General features: G+C 38.3%; 1 protein-coding gene across 8 annotated transcripts; it reads left to right on the top strand.

Moving 5' to 3' along the window:
- The first annotated feature begins 64 nt into the window (after window positions 1–64).
- On the top strand, window positions 65–17,472 carry THNSL1 (threonine synthase like 1). 8 transcript variants are annotated; one of them, XM_015618890.2, is made up of 3 exons: window positions 65–149; window positions 1,731–1,818; window positions 2,331–17,472. In XM_015618890.2, the coding sequence occupies exon 3, from the start codon at window positions 2,385–2,387 to the stop codon at window positions 4,608–4,610; it is 2,226 nt and encodes a 741-aa protein (XP_015474376.1). In that variant the 5' UTR covers window positions 65–149; window positions 1,731–1,818; window positions 2,331–2,384; the 3' UTR covers window positions 4,611–17,472. The 8 variants fall into 8 exon arrangements, 4 of the variants coding, with proteins under 4 accessions (XP_015474376.1, XP_015474378.1, XP_033367345.1 ...); XM_015618892.2 differs by having other exon boundaries at window positions 2,328–17,472; XM_015618891.2 differs by lacking the exon at window positions 65–149 and adding an exon at window positions 297–615.
- The last annotated feature ends 1,464 nt before the right edge of the window (window positions 17,473–18,936 follow it).

Here is an 18,936-nt window from a genome sequence, read left to right as displayed (position 1 = left end):
CTCCGCCGCCACCTGCTCCAGCGCCAGGCGCGGAACGGCCGCGCAGGCGCAGCCGCTGCCGGTACCGTGCGGTGCGGGAGGAGCCGGGGCGTGCCGGGCTGTTGGACTGCGCCTGCGCGGCACCTGCGGCAGCGGGCCCGCCCCCGCCGGTACGTGCGCGCGCCGCGCTGAGGGCGCCGGGGGGCGGGGGTGGAACCCAGCCGGGACAAGGGGGACGGGACGGGACAGGGCAGGACGGGATGGGGCAGGACGGGATGGGACGGGACAGAGCGGGACAAGGCAGGACAGGACGGGACAAGACAAGACAGGACGGGGCAGGACAGGACAGGACGCGGCGAGGGGAGGTGGCAGCCCGCAGCCGTGCTGGCTGGCTGGGTGGGTGCGGTCCGTCCGCCTCCCTCCCTCCTCCCATCCGCGCTCTGACTCCAGGGAGCCACTGGAGCAGAAGCTTGGTTTGGGGGTGGTTTCGTGTCTATCCAAGCAACAAGGCCCAGGTTGTTACTAGAGCGCCTGTCGCCGGCAATGGTTGTTAAAATTGTGGGTTGCGGCTAAAGATACATAGATGCTATCCCCGTCCATGTCGAGCTGAATAGCCAAAGCAAAATGTCACTGGAGGTATGGGTGTAAGCTCTGCTGCAGCAACCCCACCCTTTTTTTTGTGGAGTTTGTATCTAAAGTGGGGTAGGTGGGTCATTTGAGCTGTTTTTACTGTTAAAAGTTTTGCCAGTGGACAAAAAATTATTATAAAGAGAAATGGGTTGTATTCAATGCTTGTGGCCTTCTATGTATATGTACTTTATGTGGGTGAGTGCAAAGCTCAAGTTGATTTTAAACAACAACTATGGCCTAAATTAATAAAGCAGCCCAGATGTTACACCCATTATTTGTGTAATGCACACCAACTAACTGCAGCTCAAAGTTAACCTGTAGTGGAGCAGAACGTGGCAGGCTGGACTCTGTGCTTGGCATAGTTTTCACTCCCTTAGTTCACACACGATGTTTAAAGTGAAGAAATTTAAGAAATAAAGTTACTAAAATATACTGGGTTTGGGTTTATTTACTCCTGAATATAACTTTTTTACATCTGCAAGTTTAATATGAAGATCTCTTTCTGTCCCTGAAAGGAATATATACATATTTATACATGCACTCTTGCTTACTATTGCAGTACAGTTTTAGAACAATACTGGATATTACAGTTACTCTTTGCAGCTTGGTCTTCCTTTTGTTAAAGGTTTATAAAGGTTTTTTAAACCCTTTTTTAATTAAAGATTTATAGAACCTTTATATTGCATCTACATAGGATGATCCCCTTATACTTTACAAGGATTGAGGAAAAAGTCCTGGATTGCCTTATATGGCCATTTTTACTCTGATCTATGTCTTGTAATTACAGCATATGCTCCAGGTCACAGCACTGGGTGCAAAGACAGAAGTCTACTGTTTGCAACCTCAGCTTTCCATAAAAGTGGCCAAATGCTCTTCCCAGTGCCCCTCTTGCAGTTTTAGGGAGATTTTAAGAGTCTTTCCCCCTTTGCTCTTAACATTGCAGACAAATTTAGTGCTGATATTGGTGTTTATTTTTCTAAGTAAACAGAGCATAATATTGGGAGTTTCTTGCTTAGTTGGAAATCCATCCTTCTTAGTTACTTTTTTTGTTGGTAGAGTCCTCATGATTTCTCTCTGTCTGTCTATCTCTTCTCCCCTTTCTATCCCCCAATTACATTCAGTACAATTCCAGTATAGGAGTTCTTCAAAACTGTTCCCTTCAGAAGAGATTTGAATGCAACTCATCCAGCCTTGCTGTTGCACAAGACTGTGAGTTAACTGTGTATTTAAGTGGGTCTTGGATTTGGTTTTTTAGAAAGAAATAATTAAAAAAAAATAAAAATCAAAGTTTTGTTGGGAGGTGGGACAAATGCATAGTTTGTTAACATTTTAATTACAAGAAGGTAATTGAGTTAATTGTTACTCATAAATGTGTAGTTAAAAGCAAATCTTCTAGAAGAAAAAATAATTGATTTTTAATTCCTATAAGCAATATTATTTCCAAACAGTATTATAAGTGTTAGGTTTGGATGTCTTTTTTTACCTTGAGGACATGAACTTTTTGAATTTGGATTTATCAGTGGAAACAAGTTGGAACTATGCAGGAGAGGAGAATGAGTCTTACTCTGAAAAATACCTCCTTGGTACTGATGAGGTTATAGCTGGATTTAGGTTTGAAGTCTTGTTCTAAATTTTGTATCCTTGAGGGTTTTTTCTTAGATATTTGCTGAAGGACTAGTTACTGTTTGGTTTTTTGTTTTTTTGTTTTCTTTCTGGAGCAGTTAAGTGGATTTTCAAGTTGTCTTGGAAAAAAACCCACAATAACTCATCAGAAGATGTTTCACATTTTTCAGTATCGGCCTTTAAGAGTAATAACCCAAAACAGTCTTTCTAGCATGTGCTTAAAACTGATGCTTTCAAGACCTGTTGCATTTGCACAGATATGGAAGTCATGGTTCTCAAGTCATTCTCTTCTTGGAAAGAAAAATATTATCCTGATGGGACCTCCAGGTGCTGGGAAAACAACAACTGGGAGAATAGTAGGCCAGAAACTGGATTGCCCTGTCATAGACATAGATGACGATGTCCTTGAAACAACCTGGAATACGAGTGTGTCAGAAAAACTGCAGGACATTGGTTGTGAGAAGTTTCTAGAGGAGGAAGGAAAAGCACTGTTGAAGTTCTCGGCATCTGGAAGTGTAATTTCCCTTAGTGGGTCCAATCCAATGCATGCTGCTGGCATGCAGCACATAAAGAAAAATGGAATAGTTGTATATTTGGATGTGCCCACAACAGTCATTATGAGCAGGCTGAAATCAAAGGGAATGGATCGTGTCGTGGGCCTGTCTCCTGGTGTTTCTCTCAAAGACATACTTCAGTTTAGGAAGCAGTTCTACAAAAGGTGGTTTGACATCCGTGTTCTTTGTGGAGGGGATGTTGCAGCAGAGGTGGTAGCAGAAAAGGTACTTGATGCTGTGAAGAGATACCAAGACTCAGAACTGGAAAGTTTCATTTCAACAAGGTCTAGTAGGTCTGGAAGGAGTACGGAAGAAGACACTCATAAATTTTATTTCAGTGATGTTGTTACTCAGGGCTTAGCCCTTGATGGAGGACTCTTTGTTCCTGAGAGAGGACTTCCAAAATTCACTGCTGAAGAATGGCAAGGTCTGATAGAAGCAACTTACATTGAAAGAGCCCAGGTGATACTAGAAAGATGCATACATCCAGCTGATATTCCTGCTTCTAAGCTGGCAGAAATTATTGAAACTGCTTATGGAGAAAACTTTAGTTGTTCTAAAGTTGCCCCACTTAGGCATCTGGCAGGCAATCAGTTCCTTCTTGAGTTATTTCATGGACCAACAGCATCATTTAAAGATTTTGCATTACAGTTGATGCCACATTTATTTGCCTACTGCATACCCAGAAGCTGCAATTACTTGATCCTGGTAGCTACTTCTGGGGACACAGGGAGTGCTGTTCTAGATGGCTTTAGTCGTCTCCATGACACTGACAAACAGAGAATTGCTCTGGTGAATTTTTTTCCTGAGGATGGAGTAAGCCCAATTCAAAAATCACAAATGATTGGCTGTCAGAAGGAAAATGCTTGGTCAGTGGGTGTCAAATCTGATTTTGATTTTTGCCAGACAGCTATAAAGCAAATCTTTACTAATTCTGATTTTACTGGCTTTCTTACAGTAGAATATGGAACAGCTTTAGCTGCAGCAAACTCCATAAACTGGGCACGACTGCTTCCTCAGATAGTTTATCATGCCTCTGCATACCTTGATCTTGTTCATCAAGGTATTATTTCTTTTGGAAGCCCTGTAGATATTTGCATTCCTACAGGAAACTTTGGCAACATATTAGCTGCTTTCTATGCTAAAATGATGGGAATTCCTATTAGAAAATGTATTTGTGCTTCCAATGAAAACAATGTTTTGACTGACTTCATAAGAACAGGTGCTTATGATTTGAGGGGAAGAAAATTAATTTCCAGTTTTTCACCAGCAGTAGATATTTTGAAGTCCTCCAATCTTGAGCGATACTTACACCTGATTGCCAATGGAGATGGACAATTGGTGACACAGTTATTTAACCACCTGGAAAATCAGGGCCACTTCCAGCTGCGGAAAGATCTACTTGGAAAGCTTCAGCAGGACTTAGTGGCTGGCTGGTGCTCTGATGAGGACTGTCTGGCTGCCATTCACTCTGTGTACAGTACTACAGGATATATTTTGGATACACACACAGCTGTTGCTAAAGTAGTTGCAGATCGATTACAAGATAGAACTTGCCCAATTATTATTTCATCTACAGCTCATTATTCTAAGTTTGCACCTGCTATCTTGAAGGCCTTGAGGATTTCAGAAATAAATCAGAATCCATTAAGTCAGCTTCACTTGCTGAGTTCTTACAGCGCTTTGCCTCCAATCCACTGGGGCCTATTAGAGACCCTGAAAAAGACTGGAAATGGGGATCACCAGGTCTGTGCTGCTGATATGAGTGTGCTGATGTCCCATATAGAAACCTTAATTCAAAATCATTTTATGAAAGTTTTTTGAGCAACTGATCCAATGTCCACAATTGCAATGACTTCTTAACAAGCTGCATGCTTTACTAAAGCCATCATTCATCTGGCCTGTGTCCAGTCCACAGCGTATCTCACAGTTTTATATTCAGTTGTCAAGCTTTCAACAGTATTTGTAAGTAACATGTGTGAGATTTCTAGTGGTGGTGAAAGGTTGTGAATTAAGAGTGTAAAAAACTGGAATACCGTTTTGCAAGTCGTACACAGTGGAGATGCCAGCACTGCTGGCTTTCCCTGGCAGTACTGTCTCCTTCACAAACCTAAAGCATCCTCGACAGGAGGAGGCAGATAATGAAGTCTGACCTTTCTGCAACTAATAACTCTTGTTTTGTTGCAACAATGATGTGAACCTTTGGTCAGTGTATGTTTAATTAAACTTTAAATCATTTCACTTAGGGCACTGAAACATAATAAGTTAATGGTATTCATATGTTACTAATGTGGGTTGACTTCACTACAAAGATTAAAGTAGCATTGTATTGTTAATCCTTGAACCATTGATTTTTGTGATATATTACCTTCTTGTGTAATGTTTTTTATCTATTGTGTGGCCAGTGTCTAAGTAAAAAAATCTGGTCATTTTGTTTTTAACACCTTTTTCTCCCAAATATTTTCCTGTGTCAAATAGAATACCTAATTCAATATTTTTAATATATTTGAGGTGTGACTCTTCTTCCAGTGTCTTCTAGTCTCTTTCTCAGATGTTTTTTATTTCAACTTTCAACTTTGAAATCCTTTTTTAATACTATAGAAGAATCTGATAGTGGTAACATCTTCTTAAATAAGAACCAAACTTCACAATTTATTTACATATATTTTTTTGTATTTTATCTTTGAGATCATATAGCTTTTCTTGTTCTAATTACTTGTGTTTTCATATTTTTCTTAAGTTAATTTCCTTGATGTTCTATTCTATTCATGCTTTGCATGAATTAGTATAAAAAGAAGCTTCCCAAATTGCTTGGCATCTCATCAAGGAAAGTGAAGGATGAATTCCAGAGTGATAGCATCAGAAGTGTTCATTATGTAATCCAAAATACATCTGTGTGGTTTTGCTAATGACAGGCTCTTTGCTGGTTTTTTTCTGAAGAAAAAAATAGACTGGATTGTCCTAGGAGATCATGTGGTTATGGAGAAATTGTTCTGCTAATTGATGATTATGTTTCACAAGGACATAAGCTACATTTCATACTATGAGAAACGGTAAAATGATGTATTGAAAGCTTTGAGTGGCATGCAGTTAAAGAGCTAGGAGTCTTCAGATGTAAGGACATATAGCTATGGGAAGTTGTGTTTCCCATTAAGATTCAAATAATCTGGTAACTGATAACAGGTTTTTTTGCCTCTTCAATAGGCATAATTTCCTACATGACAAGATTCACCTGGGGCTTTGAACTGCTGCCATATCCTTCAGCTTCCTCTGTGTGCCTGCTTGTACTTTTTGTCACACTAGAAGGGAATCATCTCACAAATTATATTAAAGAATTGTAATTTTTTCCAGCATAAGGTAAAAGTCCCAAGCATGATGTGTGTTTGCCACAGTGAACACATATGCAGTATCATTAAATGTAGCTGAGATCATGGGTGTGACACAGTAGCTTTCTGGATTCCCCCATTCCTAGATACTTTTTTGGACCTTCCTAGTTCTTTGCTCAAACCTCATTCACTGTTTCTGCAGTAAAATTGAAAAATAACTTTTTGTTTTCATGAAATTGTGAACAGACCAGGTTGGAAGTGACCCAAAAACTTTCGTGACAAAGGGAGCCTAGATGAGATTATCTAGCACCCTCTCCAGTTACGTATTAAAAACTTCCCAGTGATGGAGACTCTTTTGCTTCCCTGGGAATATTGTTCCAGTGATTGAGCGTTCTCACTGTAAAAATTTCTTTCTTATACCAAAATGAACCTTCTCCTGGTACAACTTCCCCCTTGTCATCTCCATATGGCTCCTTGTGAAGAGGGAGCCTCCAATCTCTTCCTAACCACCACTGAAGTGTTGGACAACTGTGCTGAAGTGCCCACTGAACCTCCTGTAGTATGAAAAGATCTAACTCATTCAGTGTTCTCATAGGGCAGGGGAATTTTCACCATTTTCCTAACACAACATGGGAAAGACTGTGATTATGTAATTTTAAAAACATCCAAGTCCTGTAAGAAAAGATTACATAAGCATATTGCTAAGGAAGCAGCATTGCTTGTATTAGTGATAAGTGAGCATCCACCTTGTATTTCTGTATGCTTCAGTCTGATTCTTACTGTAATTCCAAGGGGGAAAAAAAGCTAATGCTTTCTCTGGCTATGCTTAGTATAAAACCAGAATTCTAAATCTTGAAAAAAAAAAAACCAAAACCAAGCAAACCCAACTGTCTGGATTGAATTACTGGGATAGGGTATGGTTTCAGCATAAGGACTCAGTGGAAATCCTGCAGCACTTGGTTCCATGGGGTTTAATGCCATTTGACATCACAAGGCAGTTTGTCACACACTGTTACAATACTTTATAGAAAAAGCTTGTTTTTGTAGAAAGTACCTGAAAGGGAAGAGCTGAGATTAGATTAGCTGAGATAAGATTAGACTAGAAGCCAACATCTTACCCTGAGATAACTCAGTGTTAGATAAACTGGTCAGAGCTAAACTAGCAGGGGATTTATTTTGGCACAACTGAATTATTTTAAAGTTCATGGCAGTAACCCATGCATGGTTTAGATTTCTAGTTGCTGCTTTCCTATTACATGAGCCATTATAGCAGTTGATATGAACCAAATAAGTAAAAAAAATGAGCATTTGTACTTGGGTAAGGGGTTTCAACGTGGATTTATGGTGTCTAAGGGCAGTGCTTAATGAGCACATACAATATTAATACATTTCTCAGAATGTCTAAAGGCTTTTCAATATAGTATTTACTAATTTTCAAAAAGAATTAATTTTTTAACTTTCATTAACTTCAGTAAACTTATTTTCCTGCACTACATCTGCTTGTGGATCCTACTAATGAACACTATAAAATGCTGCAGTAGTGTTGTGATCCTGGATATACACAGTATTTGTGACCAAATGAAAAAAATTTCCAGCATGCTCAGAATATGGGACTGTGGGTAAACAGGATAGTGAGGGAAGCAATCCCCCTTTCTTCCCAGTCCAGATTTTCTTAGTGTCAGCGATGTACTGTGGTTCAACAAATACTTTACTACTGTTAGAGTCCTTTTTTTCCCCACTATCAGTATTATGAAAGATTAAGAAGGCATTAAAGACTGGGCATAAGTCCCTTTCTTTTTGGTCTTGTGTGTTCAGCATGCAGACACTGTGCACACTGAATGTAAATACATTATTTTCTATTCACTTCTTAAGGCAAAGTGGTGTGCCAGTGGTACAGAAAAACAAATCTATATTGTGCTGCTTAGGAGGATGCTTTAAGCCATTTAGGTTTGCTGCATACACAGTTTACTCCTATTTGTCTAGCAGTATGTTGCAGTATCAATCAAGAAAAACCAAGTTGACAGAGTGTGAGTGTGCAGATCTACACATTTCCACTCACTTTGTTGACCCATAGTAATAGTGTTGCTTTAGTTAAGCTGTTGTTCTTCTGTATAGATAAACCTTTGCTGAACACTTCCTACTACATGAAAAACCTCAGGGACAACTTTAACAAATGTAAGGAGAAATACAACATCTATATTTACACTTTTTATTATAAGAATATTTATATGGAAAATCATTTGTTTTGCTTACAGATATACCAGGTGCTCATTACTTGCCTTTAGACACAGCCCTTCTTCTCAGAGTGACAGAGAGTGACATGAGGTCAATGATGAATAGAACATCAGAAGATAATTCTGTTTCCTTAGGATTTTATGATATAAAAAGAATTGCTATTTACAGTTTTGAGGTGATGGAATATTTTATCTGATGGAACTCTACAGGGAAGATTCTTGTTGTTCAAAAGACCAGCTTTGCTTTCAAAGACATCAAGAACAGACATTGCTATTAAGTATATCATGTTTGGCATACCTGAAATACACATTACTCATTTGTATCCACTGTATTTTTTTCTAAATAAACACTGCAGGATATATATAGCACTATAGCACTTTCTTTGCAAATATGTTTGTAAATCCTTACCAATCTTCTATAAAGAAAATACACTAAAAGAAGTGGTTTCTGAGTTGGATATTCTTAAGTCTTGAAAGATGTGTTCCATCCTGTGTTTCTTTGAAAGTTAGGGGTATAGTTGGTGATAATCTAATAGTTCACTTTGCTGAGACTATGATTTTAGTGAGATAGTCTGCATCATTCTGAAAGGAAGTATGTATATAAAAAAGGAAACAGATGAAAAATAGCAAATGTCTAAACACTCTGTTTACATTGTACCACAGGCTTGTCCAGTGCTGCATGGAAAGCCTGTATTGTGAGGATTAGTATGGAAAAGGAAATGTGTGACAGTTTAACATTTCTTATTCATGCTTAGTTCAGTGTAGAGATGGGCTAGATGTCTCTTAGCTGTTGTGGAGCAACTTTTGTACACTTCTAATATAATTTCAGGATCATGGGCTTAAAAATTGCTTGAATGGTTGAAACAGCGATGAGCAGTTAATGTCAGTGAATTAATGTGAATGGGCCATTGATTCTGAACATGTATTAGCAGCTTAAGGAGGATTTAAATGTCACTGTGTTTTTTCACAGCAGTTACAAATGTGCTTAGCTTGCTTATCTGACCTGGGAAGCTGTTGCTTCAGATTTTTCAGATTGTAGCAATCTAAAAGACAACTGTCTTGGTCTTGCTCTCCAACTTGGCTAAAACTTCCGATCTCTTAGACTGGACCAAGTTCTAAGCTGTTTGTTCATTTTACTTGAGAAGATTTTATTTGCTGTCTGATCTCCTTCTTGACACTATTGGAAAATTATTCAGTAGAATTAAGATAGCACCTGATTTACTTGTTTGTGTATGATACTATAAAATTTAACCAAGGGGAGCATCCACAGTGTTTTCCCTGCACAACAGAGGAACATATTTTTCATAAAAAGTGTATATCCACAAAAAAATATATTCCACAAAATCAGTTACATAGCACAGGAATTGTTACTCTAGCATTTTATTTAGGTATTTTGTCACTGGTATTTGGAATAGACTTAGATTTTCAAATAGTTTCTTTTATTTTAAAGAACTATTGTTATAGAAACATGGACAGTATCACCCCTAGATTTAAAATTCTTCATGACAATAATTGTGTCAAAACTGTGGGAGGACTGAACAGATTTTTTATGTGGGTTCACACAGGATTTGGCTCTTAACCATGAGTTTATTAAGAACATAGGAGGAAATAAAGTAATGACTGTTCAAATCTACAGATGCTACAAAACTTAAATACTAATGAGCCACTTAATCAGAGCAAGATTAATTGCTTAGTTAGGAGCTGTAAGCAATTTGCATTTCACACTGGCCTAGTGTAGTAGGCCTGTGTTTTTAGGAGCACAGTGTGAGAACACACACTTAGCAAGGTAAACAATTTGTGGTAGGAAATGCTGACTTTGAATGGTGTCTGGAGATGATGTGCATTCTCAACCAAGCATGAATTTTCAGCTTGCCTTGTGGCCAAAAGGACCAGTGAGATCCAGAGGTTAGAAATGGGAATACTGCCAGGGAAGAAATACTGCTGTCTGTATTTGGCTTTGGCATAACCTTTTGGAAGAATATTATGCCGAATTTCAGCAGTCACAATTTTCAGTAATGCTGGGAAGCTGGACAGAAAAGAGTCATGAGAGCAATAAAAGCATTAAAAAGAAGTACTGGCATGAGAGTCTCAAAAAACAGAATCTGCTTAGTTTAGTGAAAGAAGAATCAGCCTAGACAAACCATCTTCAGAGAAATATTGATAATAAAGAACTGTTCCACCTAGCAGAGAAAGAGTGACCCAGCAAGTCTAAGCAGAAGTCAGACATGTTACAAAAAGCAATAAAGGTATGTAACAGAACAGTAAAAGCATCCCTAGTCTGGACATATTAGATGATTTCATGAAAAAATGTGATTTGATAGAAAGAAGACTAATTCAGACAAGTCAGACCCATGTTACACAAGAGGTCAAACTAAACAATCACAAGTCATGTTTGGCTGCCCCAGGAGTAACTTGCCTTTAATAAAAGCACGAACAGCTTTTCACAGAGGTTTGAGAGATAGAGTTTATGAACTAATTTCACTTCTGCTGTGGTGTGATGAGTACACAGAGCAAGTTCTGCACTAAATAGGCTACTGGATATGTTTAGCCTTGTTCTTTCTGTCTCTAGAGAATTGCAAATGGACTACTAATGCATACCCTGACTTGACTCATGGCTATTAGGATATGGCTCATTAGTTTTAAATTTCATTATACAATACGCCTTGTGATGGTTTGGGCTATATATACTTTCATTATGAAAATTAGGAGAACAGCACAGGAGGAAAGTGTCTGTGTAAATGTCAGCTTTATTGAATGTGGCTAATTATTATTTATTTTCCCAAGCTTTTAAAAGTGAGAAATCTTTTAAAATTTATTAGATGCTTTTGCACCCTTTTTTTCTCTGCTTTTACAAGCAACTTGCAATCCAATGGCCATTTTCAGTTCATTTACAGCTCATAATAAGACTTATATGACAAACGGAAAAGCCAATGTCTCCTTTTTATAGTTAAACTTCAACTTTTATATACCAATTAAAGCTTAGAGAAGGTAAAATGTACTCATAGGTTCTGCTCTAGCAACTTATTTTGATTAAAATGTATTTTTCTTTATATTTTAAACTGATTCACTAAATTATATCTAAATTGAGTAGGCATTTTTTCTAAGTATCTGTGGCAATCTGATTCTGTTTAAAATGATAATGAATGCATCCCATCTCCTAAAGAAACCAGTCCTCCCTGCATAATTAATTAGCATTTTATACAGATGAGGATGGGAAAGCCATATTCACAGTAGTTTTCTACCACAAAGGTTAATAAAAGAATTCTATGCAGTTCTGAAATACCACAAGAACGGTTCATTTCCACAAAACTGGTATTTTGCAAATAAAAAATTTAGTGAAATTTACCTGGAACCATTGTTCCATACAGCTTTTATCCACAAGGTGGCATTCCTAACAGGAGTTTGCTAGACATGGTCACTTGCAGTTTTTGAATGGCTCTAAGTGAGAGGGAGTCATAAGCATTTGTAATATTATATGAGCTTTTTATGTTTTCATTTTTATAAAGTGTAAAGGTAATTTAAGTCAGAAACCTTAATCATAATTAGGTTAATACTCACCGATGTGTGGAGTATCGAGAAATATGTAATGGTTCTAGGTTACAAAACAACATTCATTCATGGCATTATATGCTGCTAGAGACTTTTCAATTGTAAAGCTGGAATCAGTTTTGCTTTAATGAAAGAGTCTAAAATAATAATTTAAAAATTCTTTAAATCAAGAGCACAAAAAATACCACGGTCTTCTATGCAAACCCCAGTGTTTGGTGTTTTGAACATGATGTGGCATATGGAGCTTGTAGTGAGTTCTGGATTAAGGAAGGGCAAATAACAGTGTTTGTGGGAAAAAGCTGTATAAATTATGTCTTGCTCTGCAGGGGAGGATTTTTCATAGTCTTATGTTACAATGACCAAGCAACTTATTTTCATATGCCTGTCATCCAGGTTGATAACTGAGTCTGCAGGCAACTCTGCTTTTTTTTCAGGCTTTATAATTTTTTCATTTTCTTGGAGTCTTTGTATGCTAAATTCAAATACCTTGTTACTCTTTTTCTTTAAATACAAGCATGAAGGGAGTATAATACAACCTGCTAAACTAGTACAAGTACACTAGATTTTACACAACAGGGATTTTCTCCCCCATGGTTAAGGTCCTGATCTTACTTTGCTTTTTTTTCTGATTCTGTAAGATCAGACCTTAGCTAAGTAATCATTTATATTTCCATTCTAGCTGGTGTCCTACTTGTATTTTGGTTTTCAAAAAAAAAAAAGATATAAAGTTTGTGCTGAAACTGTAATCCAATGTAAATTATGGAATTTTTTCCAAGTCAGTTTCGAGTCAACAGAAAGGAATATGAGTTTTTTGGTTTATTGTTTTGTGGTAGCAAAACTTCTGTGGAGTGTTTTCTAATGCATGTGTACATTTCCTTCTAATGCCTCTGCTCCATGTGCCAACCCCCACTGATGCCTCAGCCCTCTGGGTTCGGTTCCTATCACGTAACACAGCTGAAAGGACAGAGCAGCGGCTGCGCCACAGCTGACACTAATGACACTCTTTGCTGAGTTAGTGGGCACTGTTTTGACATTAAGCAGATGTTCTTTTCCCTAACATTCTGTTGTACCTCCATCATCTCTCAAAGATGGCTCTGCAAAACAGAATACAAATTACTGTTCACTGAAAGCAATTGTCAGTCAGAAAAACTCACTTTCAGAATGATCAAGCTGTGGTAGAACCTACCTGCTGCTTGAATCTAGCACAAGGACTTTAGAGGCCAACCTGGGTTCGTAGTATCTCATGCTGAGTACCGGTAAAATTTGAGGGCCTGAACATATCCTACATGCCACAAATGGTAAAGAAATGTGGTGAAAATTGCTATTTCCAAGATGTAGAAATGGGTGGACAAAGAAAGTTATATATAGTAATTATGAAGTGTTAATGAGGAAGTAAATTATTTGTTGTTGTTGCCTTTCAAGTTAAGCTACACACTGAATTTTCTTTATAGTAGTTAGGCATAGCACTAGGTGAGTAAATGAGGGCAACATTCCTCTGAGAAGAGCAAGAAATCTGTCCCACAGAGAATGTTTGAAAACAGAAAAAACAAATGTACAAAAAAAAAATCAAATGTAAAGAAACATTCTGTGCTCTGATGGCTACCATGTGGAAAGGGCTTATTGTGAAGGATGGTCTGTAGATAGAACTGTACACAGCTATACAAAGGAAAAGGGTAGTCAAAGTAATGACTGGGTTCAGGGCCCCAAAAGTGCTGTAATGTGTAGGTGTGATGGACATCACCAGGAGAAATCAGTAGTCTGGAGCATTGCTGATGTTGCTTCTAGGACATCTCGTGATGTCGGCTCAGATGGATATATACTCCAACTCCCAGAAACAGGGGAAAGAAATTATGCTGGATTGTCCTTTTGTCTAAGGGTGTCTCAGTTATATAAGTTCACATAACCCAGCACTTGCAGGTAACGCTGTCAGAGAAAAAACAACAGTACTGACTGCAGACAAATAATAGTCCTCATACTTCATGATGGATCTGCAAATTGCTTTTCTAGTACAAAGCACGTCAGGGGCTAATTTGATGCAGTTTATTGTTTGCAAGAGGTGGATTATAAATGTTTGGAATTGCATCTTATGTAACTGCTGCTGGATAAGCATACGTATGAGTAAGTGTGAACTGGGAAAGGAAAATGTGATACTGGGAACTGTAACCACAAGTATTATCACTTCCCATATGTAACAAACTTATGCCTAGGGCAAGGAAGCACAATTACTGACAGAAGCTGTGTTTGCTCATGCAGGTGATTTTATTGTTCTAAGTGATCTATCACTCTGGCTAACATTTTTTGATGAAAGACTTTTCTGGAATGATTGTACTTCAAAAGAAATTTGGAGTTGTTTACCTTCAATAGATGACCAGGTCTGCCTATTGAAAATGTTAGATTTATAAAGTACTTTCATGTGGGTTTTAAATTGGTGGAAGACAAAGGTTTGCTTCCCCATGTTAGTCACATTATCTGTTTCAGTCTCTCACTTCCTCAGTCTCAGAAATCTACAACTACACATTTGAGAAACTTATCAGATACTTAACTATTTAATGTACTTCCAAATTGTATTGTTTTACTTTATCTGTTATCAAAAGCATATGCTGTATTCTCTGAATTTATATTTGGTGCTAATGATACACTGATGATTACTGAAAACAGAAAAACTGTCCTCACTTCCTTTACAAAAGGCAAAAAGATGTTACATTTTCAAACTGTTAAATCTAGCTTTTAAGTTCTGATTCCAGGAAGTGTGCAGCACCTGAATTGCCAACATCTTGTTCATTGTGCTCCTGGGTCACTGATGGTAAAGTTCTTACTTTTTATGCATTTATAATACTGTGAAAAGAGATAGTTATAAGTCCAGGTCTCTTCCTTCTCAGAAGAATCTGAGTGTAAAACAGAGTTATCCACTGTGTTACTTTGGCCTGACACTAGAATTACTTGTATTAAAGACAAATCAAACCTAATACCCAGTCAACCCCTGTTCAAAGTGCAGTGATGAAGCTGAGCCAGAAGAGACTAAGTGCAAACCGAGCTTTTCAGCACTGTACAGGGCCAGTATAAAAGCTAGTTAAAAACTACTTCACAAACTACTAAGATCTCCCAGTATCAAACAAATTGCTACTCACTTCTGCAAAGCACAGCTGATGGAAGAAATATAAATCACGTTTTTTAAAAAATCTGTCCAAAATAAAATTTCCCTTCTGTGAGTACTTAGCTTATTGTGCTAAGCCTCAGGGTGAAGTGTGGGTCTCCCACCTCCCATGGTGGTGGCTCTTTGGTCAGTCCAGGGACAGCAGAAGCATCATCTTCCTTTGTGAGGTTTTTTCCCTTGTATTAATTGCATGATCTGCTTCATAAATCAGCTTACATTTAAATGGAACAGCTTAAAAGTAATTGTGCAGCTGAGCAACCGATGAATTATTGTGCCTTATGGCTACTGTGGCTGTGTGGGTAAGGACCAAAAAGACAAAAATTGGTCTCTTTAACCTACAATGTCCCTTAACTCTCCTCCAATGAGTTTCCTGTCACTTTAATTTAAGAAGTATTTTGATCACCTTATGAAAGCAATTCTGTGATGCATTTGTCTCCAGTTCCCCAGAAACAATTGCCCAGTCCTGTGTTCCTAAATTTCCTTCTGTATGTTGCCTTTCCTTTTTCCATTTTTGATAGCTGTATTAGATGTTGTTAGGGATGGTGCTGTGCATAGATCTCTTAAGAGGATAGATGAAATAAGCAACATTTGGAGTGCCATTGAGACCACCTTGGTAATTTCTTTTTGTTTGCAAAGCAGATGTCTCTTTTGTGCACTCAAATTCTTCACTGTCACCCATTATCATTGTCATTTTAGCATAACTATTTTTTAATTCTCCAAGCCTTTTCATAGGACATTTTAAAATTAGTCTTTGTAGGATAAATTTTGCTTTACATTACAACTCAAAATACCAGAATCTTAAAAATAATCTTGTAATAAGCATTTTTGCTTATTCTGCTTTAATAGTTAATGTAATTAAGTTCCTTTCAGGCTGGTGCTTGGACTGCAAATTGAGAGTTTTATTTCCCTTTTGGAATCAGGTACCCTTTGAAATGTTCATGCTGAAGTTCAACAAACTGTGTTGTCACTATACTTCTTTCAGCAGAATTTTAAAAATTTTAAAAATTTAATTTTTATTGTTATTAAATTAAAATTTTTTAAAAACTGCCATGAGTTCTGACTGGAAGGAAAAGTGTATGTATGTATGTATCAACTTTCAGTGGAAAGGAAAATCAGAAGACAGGATTTTGTTATTATAACTTTACCTAGGAGGAGAAGATGTCTGTGTGGATATTTGAGAAGCTTATATTTTTCTCAGAAAGCTTGAAAGTGGTGATTTTTGCAAGATTTCAGATTGATTAGGGGATGCTGGTTTTTTTCCTCCACCTTACTCCTACCCAAATTCATAAATGAATGATAAAAAAATTTTTAAAATCAGACTTCACTATGTATTAAGTTAAAAGTGGGGGAAAAGAGCAACAAAAATCAGATCCAGAGTAATCTCAGAAGCTGGACACAATTCTGCTGAGTGTCTATAAATTAAAGCCCAAGATTGAAATTCTGACTCTTTAAACAATTCCTTTAACCATGGCCATGACTAAGGCTTCCTAGCCTTAATATCTTACTATAAAAGTGGTGCTGTAGTTTTCTTGAGAGATTTGTGTAAAAGCCTGCTGCAGTGAGGCTAGGTACCAGGGAAACAGCTTTTTGGGAGGGGCAGAGAGGAGTGCTCCTACTTTTTGTCTGCAATAATTCTGAGCTAAAAGAGGAAGAAAGCATTACAAATTTTGTTTAAACTTTTTTATTCAAAAATTGTGTTTAACATGGAATGAGGAATTATAGTTTAGCAGTCTATCTGAAGTTGTATGATTTTGTGTATACATGTGTATATATAATGTACATGCCTACAGATTGTGTATGTATATGAATTTGTTGTGTGCATGGAATATCATGCTCAGTGGATCATTGTGAGCTGTCTTGACTGGTGCATCTCAGATCATGTGTTGAAAGAGATGTGCATCCCCATGAAGAAAGAGCTCCCTGTGGGTACCAGTCTGCTGCATCATCACATCCAGATGGGATCCGGCCCATGCAGTTGTCCTTCCTACTCAATGCAAGTTTGATGTAACAGAGGGACCACACAACTTCTCTGAGCTGTGCTGTCAGGTTCAGGGCTTCTGTAGCCCAGGGCTCCAGCTGGCCTTGGCCCTTGGCTGGTTTTGTGCAGCTCTGTTGCCTGACCTTGGTTCACTGTCATTGAGGAAGCCGTCGCTGAGTTCTGAGAATCTGTAAACTGAAACCATGCAAGACAAAAAAAAATAAAAACAAGCAGAACTGAACATGCTGAGCTGGGAACGTTGTCTCGGGGATTGGGGAAGAATACTGACACAGAATCTAAAAGTCTAAGGAAGAAAGCAAAGACTTAGAAGATGGCACCTCTGCAGCTGTGAGAACTTGTACTGATTTACTGGGATATTTTGACATGAATGAAAGACATTTCTTATTAAAGTGTGCTATGCCAATAAAAAGCAACAGAAACCATATACCTTTCCCTTCTCCCTTTTCCTTTTCCATATGGATCCTCATCTCATAAGCTCCTTCCTGACCTGTCTGAATGATGCTTCTCTGATCAGCCTCTGGTCAAAAGTGCCTCTTGATACCCTTTAGTGTTCTCATTTTACTCTGTAAAGATACAGCCCCCAGGGCACACTTGGTATGTGGTACTGTTCTCTCACTGCTCTTGACCCCAATGTCCACACTGGCATGGTGTAGCGGCCCTGGAGCAGCTGCAGTGACCAGCCAGCCCTCTGGCCACCCACACAGGTGCCCAGCTTGGCATCAGGGCTGGAGGAGCAAGAACAACCTTCTAAGGTGAGTGTCTGGGGCTGGGATAGGAACTGGGGACCCAAAATACTCTGCACTATTGCTTATGCAAGCACCAACGTGGAAATAACTCTGGTTTCAAATCACAGCAGTCACCCATCGCTGCTGGGCCCTCTGGCACAGGTTCCCCACCTTGCTGTCACAGCTGAAGTCACCAGCTGTCTCCAGAAGCACACTACATTTATACATGGCAGACTCTCTGCTGCCTTCAGATCCCTCTAATTAAAGAAATCATCTCATTTTGGGAGTAGCCTTTATAGCCTTCATGGTTGTACTATTTGTATAGATGGCATTGATATGCAGCCAAAGCCTTACCGAACTTCTGTTGGTTCACCTGGTTTGGACATGGAAGAAATGTGTGTGTGGTTTCTGGCATGTGCTGCGCAACTCGTCAGACCAAAGTGGAGATGCTGCATCTCCTTGTCTCTCGTGTCCTTCAGACCAGGCCCCTTTCTACCAGCACCATGTTTCTTGACGCCTGTCTCTTCATCTCACCTCTGGTGCCAGGTAATTAAGCAAGCAGAAGGACATTGGACAAAAAAGATAACCTGGACAACTTTAGCTGAACTGCAAGTATGCCTTGGTTCCATACATATTAATCTTGGGGGTTTTTGTTTGGTTTGTTATTTGTTGATTGTTTTGTTTTTAAATGAAGATGCTAACATAAAATGTTTGGTAATTTAGCTGTCCAAGAAATGTCAGTTCTGAGGATCAGATTTGGAATAGGATTTATGTCTGATTTTTTTAGAGTATCCATTTTGGCGTATAGTGGAAGTTACATCTACTTCACTAGCTGCAATCAGACCAATCAATACCAATACCAGTCAAATGTTATATCCACAGTGTGTGGATTTAAGCTGTAGCTTCAAATGCATGAACAATGTCTGCTATTTGCCAACTGACATTTAAAGAAAAACCTCAGAGGTTGGAAAATAGTCAAAGAAATTAGAAAATTCAAAGAAATTAGAGATATGATTTTGTACCTAAAGCGGTTAAGAAATTCCTTCAGTGTATTCTTAACAAAAGAGATGAATAAACAAATGATAGAGAATCAACCAAGAGGCAGAGGCAAAAGACAGGGAAGTGGTTGTAGAGTTAAGGAAGTTCATAACTCATTAATGTAG

The sequence above is a fragment of the Parus major genome, chromosome 2 (genome assembly GCF_001522545.3).
Source record: "Parus major isolate Abel chromosome 2, Parus_major1.1, whole genome shotgun sequence".
NCBI classification, from domain to species: Eukaryota; Metazoa; Chordata; class Aves; order Passeriformes; family Paridae; genus Parus; species Parus major.
The sequence above is the reverse complement of the archived record's forward strand: the minus strand, read 5'-3'. Positions and strand labels throughout refer to the sequence as shown.